At 39.0% G+C, this 14,376-nt stretch overlaps 1 protein-coding gene across 1 annotated transcript in view; it reads left to right on the top strand.

Annotated features, from left to right (window-relative positions):
* The window catches only part of NAALADL2 (N-acetylated alpha-linked acidic dipeptidase like 2), a 779,627-nt gene that overhangs the window by 168,846 nt on the left and 596,405 nt on the right, over positions 1-14,376 (top strand). Inside the window, exon 4 of the mRNA XM_045294988.1 lies at positions 8,370-8,489. Coding sequence (XP_045150923.1) covers positions 8,370-8,489 — 120 coding nt within the window. The remainder of the gene's footprint in view (positions 1-8,369; positions 8,490-14,376) is intronic.

Here is a 14,376-nt window from a genome sequence, read left to right as displayed (position 1 = left end):
ATCTATTTCCCCATCCTCATATAATATATTTGTATATGTACATGTCTTTATCTAGAGCTCTATAAATACCCTTTGCCTCCCAGCTTTTTCCTCTATTTCCATTGATTCTCCTCCTGTCCCACTATACCTGTCCCACTATACCTCTTTTTTTTAAAACAGTGCTGTCAAAAGTGGATGTCCACCTGCAGAAGTATGAAACAAAACTCATATCTCACCCCATATACATAAATGAATTCTAGCTTAGAGACCCTAATACCTGGCATGCATACACAATGAAAAATAGTAAAACCACAAACAGGAGGAGACAAACTCAATGACTGAGACACTTAAGTGCATCAAAAGATTTCACCATTGAAGAAGTGGACAGACTTTGGGCCTTTACTCAAAGCCTCCCTCAATGCAAGAGCACTTTGTTCTAACTACTTGGCATTCTGTGACGCTCACACCCTCTGACAGGATGGTTGAAGAAAAAATGGGTCCAGAAGCAAATGTGGTGAAGATAGATGATGGTACCCGGCTATCAAAAGATAGAGCATCTGGGGTCTTCAATGCTTGAAGCAACAAGCCCACATGGAAGAAGCACACCAGCCTGTGCGACATGAGATGTTGACAGAATCAGGTCACAGACACCAGAAGATACAAAACAAAATAAACCAAAAAATATTATTGAGAATGAGGAGGATTGGAGAAGAGATCCAAAACCCATCTGTAGACAACAGGACATCCCCTCATAGAACAGTCACAAGGAAGGGATGAGTCAACCAGGGTACAGTATAGCACCAATGAAGCATACAATATTCGTCTGTTTCTTTGAGGCTTCCTCACCCCCCACTATCATGACCCCAGTCCTACCTTTCAGTTCTGGTTATACTTGAGCATGTATGTACAGATAAGAGCTCAAAACACACAGAATCCAAGTCAGATAAATGCCTCAGGAACAGAAATGGGAGGAGCGATATCGGGAGGGGAGGGGAAAGGTGGGGGGAAGGGGGAGTGGGGGAGCTTTATCCTAAAACACACTCCACCTCCACCAGGGCTGAATAACAAAAACATGGGTGAAAGGAGACAGTGGTCAGTGTAAGATATGAAAATAATAATAAATTATAATTTATCAAGGACTCACAGGGGGTGGGGAGGGAGGGAACAAAAGAGTAGCTGATACCAGGGCTCAAGTAGAAAGTAAATACTGAGAAAATGATGATGACAACATATGTACAAATATGCTTGATACAATTGATGTATGGACTGTTGTAAGAGCTCAAAGAGCACCCAATAAAACGATCTTTTAATAAAAAAAAGAAAAGATTTCACCAAATGGGTCATAAGAGAATTCACACTGTGGAAAAAATTGGCAATGATGTATTGAACAAAGAAAGGACTAGTCTCAGAAGTGTATGAAAAATCTTAACATTTAAATGAGAAAAAGAGAAATAATTTATTTACTAACTGTATTACATGAACGAAGTATTCATCAAATAAGACATCGTGGTGGTCAGCAAACATATAAAGAAATGCTTAAAATGGTTACTCTTTGCAGAGATGCAAACTGAAATAACAATGAGCTATTACCTCACCCTGATATGAAGAGTAAAGCTGCAATAGCCAGTGCTGATGATGTGCACAGAGCCTGGAACCCTTATCTCCTGCTGCAGGGACTGTGAACTGCTTCAATCACTGGGGACAGATGTATGATGCTTCGTGGAAAAGTTGGGAGTAGAACTACTGTATGATCCAGAAACATATCTACTTGATATGGACCAAACTCACTCCCTGCCCTTTGGTCAATCCCGACTCCCAGCAACCCCTGTGGGTTTTCAAGACTGTCATTTTTTATGGGAGTAGAAAGCCTGGTCTTTCTCCCATGGAGTTGCTGGTGGTTTTGAATTGCTGACCCTGCGAATCGCAGCCCAACTTGTAACCACGACTCTTCCAGGACTCGGTACTTGGAATGTATCCTAGAAGAATAAGATAGGGCCCCTGAGTCGACATGTGTACACCTATGCTCCCAATGCTACTGAATAACAAAAAGATAAAAACCTCTAATCCCTCTCAGTGGAAAAATCAGTAAACATTGATACATATACAGTACAGGACATTGTTAAAAAATAATGATACATTTGGTAAATAGGTCATAACTGACTGAACCTGAAAGGCATTTCACTGAGTGAAATTAGTCATTCACAGACAAATACTCTATGGTGCTACTATTATAAAAAGTCATGGAAAGGTGTTCACATAAGAAAAAAGGCACTGTCCATGACCTCTCAACTTTCTCTATATTAAAACATTTCTACTAACACCACTAGATTCAAGGGCATGATATTTCTCAATAACATAAATACCAGTTTCAGAAGTACGCTATGTGTATTTAACTAGCATCCATTTCTAGTATGTAGAAAAACCAAAAGTCACGCTAGTGCACATCCTCTCAAACCATGGAGCTTATTTTGCTGTTTTGGTTTCCCTGATCAATACTAATATAGAAAAAAAAGGTACTATATACTAAACCGAAAATAGCAAAGCCACTCCCATCAAATTGATTCCAACTCTAAAATACTCTGCAGGGCTGAAGAGAATTGTCTCCATAGGGTTTTCAAGGTCATGGTCTTTATGGAAGCAGACTGGCCTATCTTTCCCCCATGGGGTTGCTGGTGAGATCACACCACACACCTTTCAGTTAGCTGTCTCACTAATCATTGTGCCACAGTATGTTTTTGATGGTGCCTGTTGTAGTTATATAATCTGTTGTCAATTTGAGGGGATTACAAGTCAAGGGGTGGAGGCTAGCCTGTCAGTCATTCTACAGCCTAATAAGACCTCTGTGTGGGCATGGCCTTCTCCTGAGAATTGGGGGAACTCCTGTATTTTCCTCCTTGGAGGCGGGAGAAAACTTTCTCTCTGCTCATTCCCTTGGAGACTCTTTCTCTGCTCACTTCCTGGGAGACATCCCTGAGGAGAAGCCACATGGACCTATCCTGCTGCAGCCCTGGGAACTGGAGGAGCCAAATGGAGACCCCTGCCAGAACTGAGATACTTCTAATGCCACTGACTTTGTATCCACTGGTCTCTGATCTTCCTGCATTCTGTGTGATTGCATGTGTTTTATGTGTCTGAAGAGGACTTTATGGATTGGTATTGGACATATGGGCTAATATCAGACTTATGGACTTGATCTGGACTGGGCTGGGAAGTTTTCTCAATCTTTAGTTGTTCTTGTATATACAATTCTTTCGTACACACATGTGAGTGTTTGTGAATTTGGTTCTCTAGTCTACCCAGACTCACACAGTGCCACTGACTCACAAATATGAAAAATAGGAATTCTCTAGTTTTCACAATGTAATAATTAATGTTATGTGCCCATTTATTTCATCAGGCCTTTAGAATCAGAGATCAACAGTTATTTATATAATAACAGCATCAACAAACTAAAAAAAAAGGAAGAAGGCACTCATCTAATCAAGTTTTAATAGGAAAAAATTGTAATTAGAAACTATTCTGAGAAGTGTTTTTAACAATTAAGTTTTCCCAGGGAAGCATTTTGAAAGTGCAATTTAACTTTCAGGAGATATTTTATAAGAGGTAATAATTTCTATTCAGAAAAACAGCCTATGGTGGACACCTGGGAGGCATGCCCTAAAGAAGGTCTCTTCCTACAGGGCAAGTGAAAATTAAAGCTGGTCAGGAAGCACCAGCTTCAAGGAACCGGTCTCAGGAGACTTTAACAGACACAGAAGCACATGGACCTTGGATTGAACATGGAAATGGTTCACATGTAATTGGGCAAAGAGGAAGCAAATTCACCAGGAAGGTTTTTAAATGGGTTTGAATGTATAGATAAGAGTTTTGACAGAAGCAGATGTTTATATAGATAGATAGATAGATAGATAGATAGATAGATAGATAGATAGATAGATATAGATATAGATATAATTTCATGCCTCAAAATTTTATTTTAAAAATTGGACTTCCTCTCAGTGGTATTTAAACATTCTATAGAAAGACATTTTATTGTTATTGTTTTGTTTTCAAATAGTCCCTCTATGGAATTTTCCTTGTATCTACCAGGTTGACGTATATTGGCTCCAGCTCTCAAAGATCTAGGTTAGAGATCTGAACAACCCGTTTACATCTTTTTGCCATTTTTCACCACGAACTTTTCTTATCAACACCTCTGTGAATATATCTTGTAGCATATTTTGTACTCTCCAGATAGGCCTTTGGTGTTTGCATTTAATTAAAGAGCCCTATAGGGTCACAATCAGGGAAGCAGTAGAATGCTGATCACGAGGTCTGCCGTTCAGACCCATCAGCTGCCTGATGGAAGCAAGATGAAACTCTCAGCTCTGGTAAAGATTTACACTCCTGAAAACACTCTGTAGAGTCACCCTCAATTGGAAAGGGCTTCCTGGCAATGTTTGACAGTTAGGTTTGGTTCGTATAGTTCTTATGACTCAGAATTGACTCAAGTGTTAGCTTAAAAGAAAGATTAAAAGAAAGAACAATGTTGAGGTAGATTGCAAAGAAGGGCAGTCAGAAATGGTAGTTTCGAGGCAGATTCAAAGTTCTTGACTACCAGACTACATGTGTGATTGTACAGGGTGTGTTGCACCACCCCAGGGTTCCATCACAGCTCGATAAATGCTCACCCTCATACATACATGATGTACAATGATGGTGCTAGTTGATTGACTTCAGATGTTAATTTGTCTAACAAATATTTTTCTCAAACCTGAAAAACAGATGATTATTTTCCAAGTTTAAAGAATTTGATCTTCTAATGTCATTAAAAAAAAGATTCAAATTTCAGAAACAGAGATATGGGGTCTATCAAACAATGGGCTCTGTTAGAGAAACTGCAGCTGGCAATTTATATAGAATGGAGAAAGAAAGCACAGATGATGCTTGACCTTTTCCCAACATGGCCATAAGGGTCATATCTCTTAAAAATTGAAGTGTCATTTTTGTGGTGATTGGAATGCGTAGAAATAGAATTATTTACCATTTGAGAAAAGTTGTATTGGCATATAATTCACATATCATACAATTTGCTCATGCAATTACATTCAGGAAAGTTGTTTAATCATTACCACAATCAGTCACAGAACATTTTCTTCTGATACTCGTTAGGTATTTATTAATTGAGTTACTATCTATGTTAGGCTGGTTTACTAAAAAAAAAAAACAAATCCAATGTAGCTCATATAGGTGTGAAAAAGAACTTTATATCAAGAATAAATTATATATCAAGAAAACATCCCAGCCCAGTTCAACTGACATCCATAAGTCCAATACTAGTCCGTAAGTCCCTCTTCAGACTTGCACAGACACATACAATGATGCAGAATGCAGGAAGATCAAGGGCCAGTGAGTGCAAATTTGGGTGGATTCCATGATGGTGGTAACATCTCAGGTCTCTGGCAGCAACTGGGATCACCCAGCAGGAAGGTGAAGGCAGAGAGAAGTGGGGGGAGAGGGTCAGGGCCCTCCTTATGTATGAGAAGGCCATGCCTTCTAAGATTGACACATTGGACATCACCCCTACAAGATCAACAGATAAGGCATTACATTTTAGCCTAAATACATTTGCCACAATTGACTGTATAAAGCTCTCTGAAGACAAGACTATCTCTTAACTATGGTCAGAGGGAATTCACTGGAGACTTAATCTATGCAGGGGTCCTGCAAATGGATTTTGGCCTTCCACAGTCTTCTATAGCCTTCTGCAAATGGGGTGTTCATAATTAACTCTGGTATGATTTATTTCGGTATTGGATGTTATTATATACAATCCTTCAATCACATACCCTGGTGCGCTTTCTCCATGAGGACTTCGTTGACACCTGTGATAGATGATTTAATGACCCCTGTGGTAGATGATTTTATGTCAGTGTGAAGATGTATGAAGGTGCAGGGGTGGAATCCAACCTATCAGTCAGGTCACAGCTTGATAGTGCTATAATTACTTCTTGATATAAAGTTATTTTCTTTTTAATCATTTTATTGGGGGCTCATACAACTCATCGCAATCCATGCATCCATCCATTGAGTCAAGCACATTTGTACATTTGTTGCCCTCATCATTCTCAAAACATTTGATTTCTACTTGAGCCCTTGGTATCATTTCCTCACTTTCCCTCCTCCCTCTCCACTCCCCACTCCCGCATGAACCCTTGATAATTTATAGATTATTATTATTTTGCCATGTTTTACACTGTCCGAAGTCTCCCTTCACTCACTTTTCTGTTGTCTGTCCCCCAGGGAGGAGGTTATATGTAAATTTTTGTAATTGGTTCCCCCTTTCCACCCCACCCTCCCTCCACCCTCCAGTATCGCCAGTGTCACCACTGGTCCTAAAGGAATCATCTGTCCTGGAGTCCCTGTTTCTGATTCTTATCTGAACCAGTGTACCTCCTCTGGCCTAGCCAGATTTGTAAGATCGAATTGGGATCATGATATTGGGGGTGGAGGAAGCATTTAAGAGCTAGAGGAAAGGTGTATGTTTCATTGTTGCTACACCGCATGCTGATTGGCTCGTCTTCTCCCAGTGACCATTCGGTAAGGGAGTGTCACTAAATTTGTATCTCTAGTCAAACCAGCCTAACCCATTATTGTACCTGGGTAGTAGAGTGTTAGAGAAAGAACTCATCAAGACTGAGAGCAGAGGCTTGGCTGGTTTCTGCCTTATGGTAGGTGAATGGAATTGGAATTTTCTTCTTTGGATCACCAGAGGTCAGCTGTGGCTACAGAGTTTACTCAGCTGGTTTCTGGAAAGGGCATGGGGAATTAAACTTTTGATTCTCAGACACTGTCTCTGGTTAGATCTATCTGCAATGCAGCAAATGAGTATACTGGATGTCAAATTGCAACTTGGGGGGCAAAGACACCTCTTTAACTTTTCTGAGGCAAAAGCCATGCTATTTTGTGAAAATGGTTGACCAAAGGCCTGGACCTGGCTTGAGCTTGCCAAAGGCCTAGAGCCATATTGCATGTGAATGAGGTAGTTTAGAAAAGGACGTATACAGTTGTACTGCTTTGAGAATTGTATTTAGGATCTGGCTGTACTAGGATTATATTGAACTTTTCTACCTACTGTTATTAATATAATGTGTAATAGAAATGATTATTGGGCAGTATGATTAGAGAGAATTTATAAGGCCACTGCCTTCAGTCACTAAGTTGGATCTGTTAAATGGGTAGGAGGCATTGCTTGCAAAGAAGTTTTAGAAAAGATATGCACCACCCAGTGCCTTGAGTGCTCAGGACATTTGCATTTGAAACTTGGCAATACCAAGACCAGTCTATTTCAACCGCTAATGCCTAAGATATTGATATTTATGTATTCAATTTCATGTTTGACGACATCTGATATTCCTAGATTCATACTTCATACTTCTCAAATTCCAATTATTAGTGGATTTTTGCTGCTGTTTCTTCTCAGTTTGAGTCTTGCTCCAGCACCAAATAGAGGTCCCCAAAGCTTAACTCCACAGGCTTTACTCTGTTCATGTCATACCTTACAAATCCGGCTGGACTGGAGTATGTACACTGGTACAGATAGGAACTGGAAGCACAGGGAATCCAGACAGATTGAACCCTCAGGACCAGTGGTGAGAGTGGCGTTAACTGGAGGGTGGAAACAAGGTGAGGGAGAAAGGGGGAACAGATGACAAGGATCTAGATATGACCTCCTCCCTGGGGGATGGACAGCAGAGAAGTGGGTAAAGGGAGATGTTGGATGGTGTAAGATATGACAAAATAATAATAATTTATAAATTATGAAGGGGTTCATGGGTGAGGTGGGAGGGGGAAGGGAAGGGAAAAAACAAGGAGCTGATCCCAAGGCCTCAAGTAGAAAGCAAATGTTTTGAGAATGATGATGGCAACATTTGTACAAATGTGCTTGATACTATGGATGGATGTATGGATTGTGATAAGAGTTGTACGAGTCCCCAGAAAAATGATTAAAAAAAAAAAAGATGGCCTCTACTTTAAGAAGTCCGCTCTTCCTCCAGCATATTTTGTATGACTTCTGAATTGAAGGATCATCTTTTGGCACTATCTCTGATAATCATCTTCTTCCATTCATTAGGCCTTTAATCTCTGACAATGTTTCGATGCTATGCATAAGGTTTTCAGTGTCTAATTCCTCCAAAGTGGATAGGTGGATAGTTGACTTCTTCTTTGCAGCCTGTCCTTAGTCGGGAAGCACTGCTGAAATCCGTTCAGGGTGGTGGACCCTGCTGGCATCTGGAATACCAATGACAGAGCTTCCAGCATCATGGCAATTCACGAGCCACTGCAGTGCAAGAAATGACAGACACATTGTCAGACTGCCCCTTTAAAGTCATGTTATTCTGTCTTTGCAGGCTGAAGTCATCGATGTGAGCTACGGAACTGCAGATGACTTAAGCATGATTAGAAAAATGAAAAATGCAACAAATCAGATCGCACTCCTGAAACTGGGAAAACTGCCCCTGCTCTACAAGGTTGGTGAAATAGCTGTGATTCTGTGGTGGAATAAGTACTGTGTTGGAATTGCACGCCTTTGTGAGTGTGCAGTGTGAAAGAGGAAGGAGAGGGATGACGAGATTCCCTGAGGTGTCACAAAATGTGACCTATTGCATTAGGATTTAAATTAAATTCTTAACTCGATACAAATTGACTACCGTGTTCTTTAGGACAGGAGAGAGGTATGGTTTCTTCATAATCCAGGGTATGGTGAGTTTGGGGGCTTTGGCCTAATCTTCATAATGATCTGTTCTGAAATGCTAGAAATGAGAATCACAGTGTCCTGCCCTCATGACATATGCAGATCTTCTAAGCTATTATCAAAACTGGCTAATTACCATGTGCTTTATGTTAGAATTGGATCTAGCTCATTTACACTCTGTGGTGATTGATTTTGTCAACTGTATAACTTCACAGTTACTGACTGTGCTTAGGAATTTAATTAAAATATAATGTGCTAAGGAGAAGTAGAATTTTGATTTATTTTATTTAAATTGAAGTTTATTAACACTCATCTACTAGATGCATTTACATAATTAAAGCATCTCACTCTAAGTGCCTGATAACGAGGTACTGTAATAGACAGCTACTACTGCTCATTCTTATTCCATTTTCTTTTTCTACAAAAGAGAATGGTCAGCATGAGTATATCACTTGGACTTGCTGTTTCTGAAGATATATTGGATGTTTCCCCATCAAACTCCCACACACTTTTTACATATTCCCATTTCCAAAAACCTTTTCAAAATGTGTTGACATAGTCTGTACAGAGGTAGAAAAATATCCTGTGCCAGCTTTTCATTATCTTCCAAGATTCTAAGATAGTATTCTATAGGGAAAAACAAAACAAAACCAGACAGGATAAACACAATAATGACTAATGGAATTGTAAAATATTTGAAATGACAGTATAGAAAAGTATACTACATCTGTGCTGCTGAATAACTTACAATGATTATCATGTATAGAAGAAAACTTAAAGACATAGTTATGGTTAAATGACATAAAGATTATACTATTATACTTATTATAATTATACTATTCTTTATTAATGGTTAAATTATTATACCCCGACACATCACATTTTTCATAGGGACTAGACATTTGTCCGAGCCTTTTTAAAATCCATGAGAGGGAAAGCTGCGAGAGGAGGAGCTCCTGGGACTGGGTGTGAACATGCTCTGCCTTTGACAGGGTGCATCCCGCTTGGATGGCCTGTTTTAGTATCAAATATTTGATGTTTTTTTCCTGAGACATTTTGGCCTTACATAGGTTCCAGCTTTCTCTGATTTTACTGTACCTCATTTGCTCTTTAAAACAGCCATTTGTTCAGATACTTACTATTGTTATCTTCAGTTTACAAATGAGGTAACTCAGGCAGATGAAGAGCAAGTGTCTGGATGGAAAATACACAGTGAGTTAAATAAAAATAACATTTGGGATCAGAGACCCTTCATGTATGTGGATATACATCTATATTATATAATTGATATATAATAATAATATCAATGTTGTGAAATTAGAATTTTTATAATGATTAGAGAGAACCAATACTTCAAATTGTGCTATCAAGCATCAATATTTGATAGCAAATAATTGAAAACAGATTAAGCTTTGTTTAAATCCCTCACTGCACAGGGTATAATAAATTAGTATGTAGTGGAGAGAATATCTCATGAAGAGGATTTTTAGAGCCACATATAATAAGTTCCTATGTAAAGTTGGTGACCAAGTCTACCTTGGGACTGCCCACAGCACTTAATCTATGCCCCCGACAGTTTGTGGAGTGGGTTACGGTAGGCTAGCTTTGGACTCCACTTGAGAAATGTAAAGGAAGAGATGATTTCTATCAGCTGATGATTAATTAAGTATTAAAGGAGTGTCTATGTTGTGATTCATCTGCATCCTCACACCTGGGACCCTCCAAACTATGTCTGTGTTTCCTAAGGAAAGACAGCCATTGTGATCCACTTTGCACCTCTTTTTGACTTGTTACTTGGCATGATGATGTGTTAGTTATTGACCAATCAACTTTGAGTTGCCTTTGCCTAGGGGCTGCTGCAGAATGGAGTACCAAAAATTCACCTGGTGCCCATAAGAGCCAAAATCAGCTTGAAATAGCTGTGAGCTCCAAAAGGCATGAAACAATTTTTGCACCGAGTGAAGTTAGAAAAAGTCTACCCACTGAAGTTCTAATACCCCAGTGCTCTCCAGCCCTAGAGGAACAAAGGTATTTTAATAGAAAATAATGTAACAGAAGAGAACCAATAAAGAGACAAGAAGATGACATTTTAAATTTTGGTTAACGTTTTGAAGAAAATATGACTAGCTTAACTTCAGATCTGATGAAAATATTGCTAAACTATCACTGGTGATTTGAATTCCCTATAGAATCCATTCCCTATAGAATTCATGCCCTATAGAATTCATTAATCAGATGATTAATAGGAAAATAAAGTTTTCGTCAAAGTGGTTGGGGAAGAGCTTGATCCCCTATATAATTTTTGAAAGGGCAGTGGGAAACAAAATAATATTGTTTTGGATACTTTATGTGGACCCTCCTTGGTTTGCCATCCTGTACCATATATGACTCAAATGTTGTACAACGATATAGTTGGGTAGCTTGATATTTTCTGATTTTTTTCTTTTTCTTGCAGTAAATTTTAAACATTCTACAGTGAGTGTGCATATATTTTATCATTAATATAAAGCTTTTAAGATTTTCAGTATAAATATATAAATGTCTCAAAACTGTTCTTATCGGACAGATATCATATGCTAAAATCTGACAAGTCAATAATGGGTTGACACAAAGCAAGTGACTTTACATTTGACAGCAGTAGAGAATATATATCTAGAAAACCCTTTGGCCATAGTTTGAGAATGTTCAATCTGTGGTTTAGATAGAAGAGGATCCGATCATCAAGAACAATATATCAGTATCCCTGGGTTTTTTTTTTTCTGTACAGATTTAGAAATAGGTTTGAGCCAGTAGGAAGACTGCGCCTTCCCGCACTTTGGCACGATCATCTAGGCAGAGGAATAATGTCACCGTTTCCACCATCTGAATTCCGTTGTTGCCATCACATGGGATGTTTCCAAAATTTGGGGAATTTTTTGGTATTAAATACATTACCGCTCACTTTCTTGGTAAGGAATTAAGAATCATGGTTTACAACTGGTTATATGTAGTTTGATTACATCCCACATTGCTGTATAGAGTCATGGAATATGTTCTCAGGGTTGAATTCAAAAGTTAGGTAAAATGGTCATATACGTGAGTTAAAATTGCAGGAGACGAACTGTCTTCTATTTGAATTAAAACTATTAATCAGGCTTCAAATTATCATCTTGGCTGGGAACATGCAGCTGAATGAATAAAGGGGAAAAAAGTTAATCTTGTTTTAGCTGTTCAGTAGTTGCTAAATCATGGTTTTAAAATTAGTTGGGGAAGGAATCTCTACATCTGAGATATGAAGGGCAAGGGGGAAACATAATTGTGATATTAAATGATCTCCTAAAATGAGAAGAATAATCTGCAGCCAAGAAGGTGGAGACTCATTAGTTTTATCATCAATATTACAGACTTGTTAACTTAGTCTCCAGAAAGGGAATGATGAAGAAATTTCTACATTGCAGAGTAAGCATTGCAAAAGGCAAATGCATGACTTCCAGATATATTTTTGCTACATAGGAGTCAACCCATGGTCTTCCAGAGATATGTCGTGCTAATTGTCCTGAAGCCTAAACCTGGACAAATTGTTTTAGGTTCACTTTAGCTTTGCATTTATAGTTGTTATTGCTTTTTTAATTTGGGGAGTGCTTTAATTCTTTAAAGTTGAAGGCAAATATTTCCTTACTTATCACAATGCAGTAAGACTTTCCTCACTGATAGTCTGACACATAGAACTGACCCACAGAAACTTACCAGTCCCCAAATTGCTGAACAGCATTCTCGTTTGGAATGAACTTTATAAAATGCCTTATTTGGCTTTCATTGCAAGGCCGCTTTTACAAGTGATTAAAAAAATTACTGTGCAGTCCATGGCAACTAGAAATCAATCACATTTATCATTGGAATGTGGGAGCCGGGTCATTTTCTAAGTCATTGCTACATATCAACCCCACCTCTTGTTGCACTCAGACTTGTTGTCAGTAAAAACAGAAGTGAATACATAGTTCAGTTAATGAGACCATTTTTACATAATGAAGCTAATTCTAAAGTCCACAAATGCTTTAAGTGGTGAGCATAACATTGTTGGTACTCTCAGCTCGTATTTGCATTATTCTTATATAGCCCCTTTATCCTTAGAATTACAATTTGATGATCTAGTTGTTAAAATGATTTTGTAATTTCCTACAAATCAAATATATTCTATCAACTTGTCAAATAAGATTTTTATTTAACTCTCAGTGTGCATTGCTTGTGTAAATGAGCCACTATTTCAATCCATATAGCAGGCATCCTCAAATTATGGCCTATGGGCCACATGCAGCCCACTGAGGACATTTATCCAGCCCACTGGGTGTTTTTGCCCCGTTTTGTTTTTTTTTACTTCAAAATAAGATATATGCAGTGTGCATAGGAATTTGTTCATAGTTTTTTTTTTAAACTATAGTCTGGCCCTCCAACGGGTCTGAGGGACAGTGAACTGGCCCTCTCTTTAAAAAATTTGAGGACCATGTGGGCATATAGCATGCTTAGTAACACAGCATTTGGGAAAATTCTCAAAGAAAATGGCAGGTGGAAGATGGTAGCTATTTGTTTACACTTGAAAATGGATTGTTTGCTGCAAGTCAGCAAAGGCAGCTTATGACAATAGTAGTATTATTCAAGAAAACTTAACTCATTGTTTTAGCTCCACACCCAATTTAAGCCACAATATAGGTAAATTTAAAATATTTGGGGGCGTGAGTGAAGAAAAGCTCTATAAACACTAGTGATTTAACAAATTATTAGTCCATGAATAGATCATTGAAAGAGAAATAGGCATTCTATTTTCAGTAGCTAAAGTTAATGCTGATAAAAAAGTGTTTTTTGCACAATTTCAATCATTTGCATTGTTGTATTACACTGGTTTCTCTAGGGAAAAAAGTAGAGGCACATCCACATATCCATTTGTGTTTTGCAGAAAGCACAGCATAGAGGAGCTTCATTTGATATCCTCTGGCTTTTCCAGTGCCATGAGGCATGAATCAGGCATCTTCATCCTCCATCCCACTTTCCCTATTCTAACTTCAATTGTTCCTCCCACAGCACCCTACTTCTCTGCTGGGTTTGATAATTCCTTGCAACGGCCACACAGAACTCAAATGCAAAACTCACAATTATCGGGGTGTGTTAGGGGAGAGAACAAGTTATCACAAGTCAGGGTCAGTAAGCAGTACAGATAGAGTCATTGCTCCACAGCCCATTAAGCCAGCAGCCACATCTCTCTGGTCTTTGGCCTCTCTGGTATGTTGTTCCTGGGCCTCTGCCTCCATGAGCCAGGATGCCAGCAGGCTGTCTGCCTGACAGTCACATAGTCTTGGTTCTATGTGATGGTCCTGGCTCCTTGATTCTACTACATGATCTCCATGCCACGGCCCTGGTGCCTCAGGCGCCACTTGTCACTTTAGAACGAGATCTCAAATGGACTCCGCTGGTGGCGTTTCTCCCACTGATCGTGCGAGTTCTGTCTCTTCTTCTGAAATGGCTCACCCTTATAGCCAGAAGAGGGGCAACTAAAATTGCCCATGTTACATACACCCTATTTGCATAGCCCCACCCCATGATGAGTATAAGTTATGGAGACAAGGAGACAGGAAAGAGCTGGGAGGCAAAGGGCATTTATAGAGGTCTAGATAAAGACATGTACATATGCA

Source organism: Echinops telfairi, unplaced genomic scaffold (genome assembly GCF_000313985.2).
Source record: "Echinops telfairi isolate 266 unplaced genomic scaffold, ASM31398v2 ScPeMD7_4225;HRSCAF=4972, whole genome shotgun sequence".
Taxonomy (NCBI): Eukaryota; Metazoa; Chordata; class Mammalia; order Afrosoricida; family Tenrecidae; genus Echinops; species Echinops telfairi.
The sequence above is the reverse complement of the archived record's forward strand: the minus strand, read 5'-3'. Positions and strand labels throughout refer to the sequence as shown.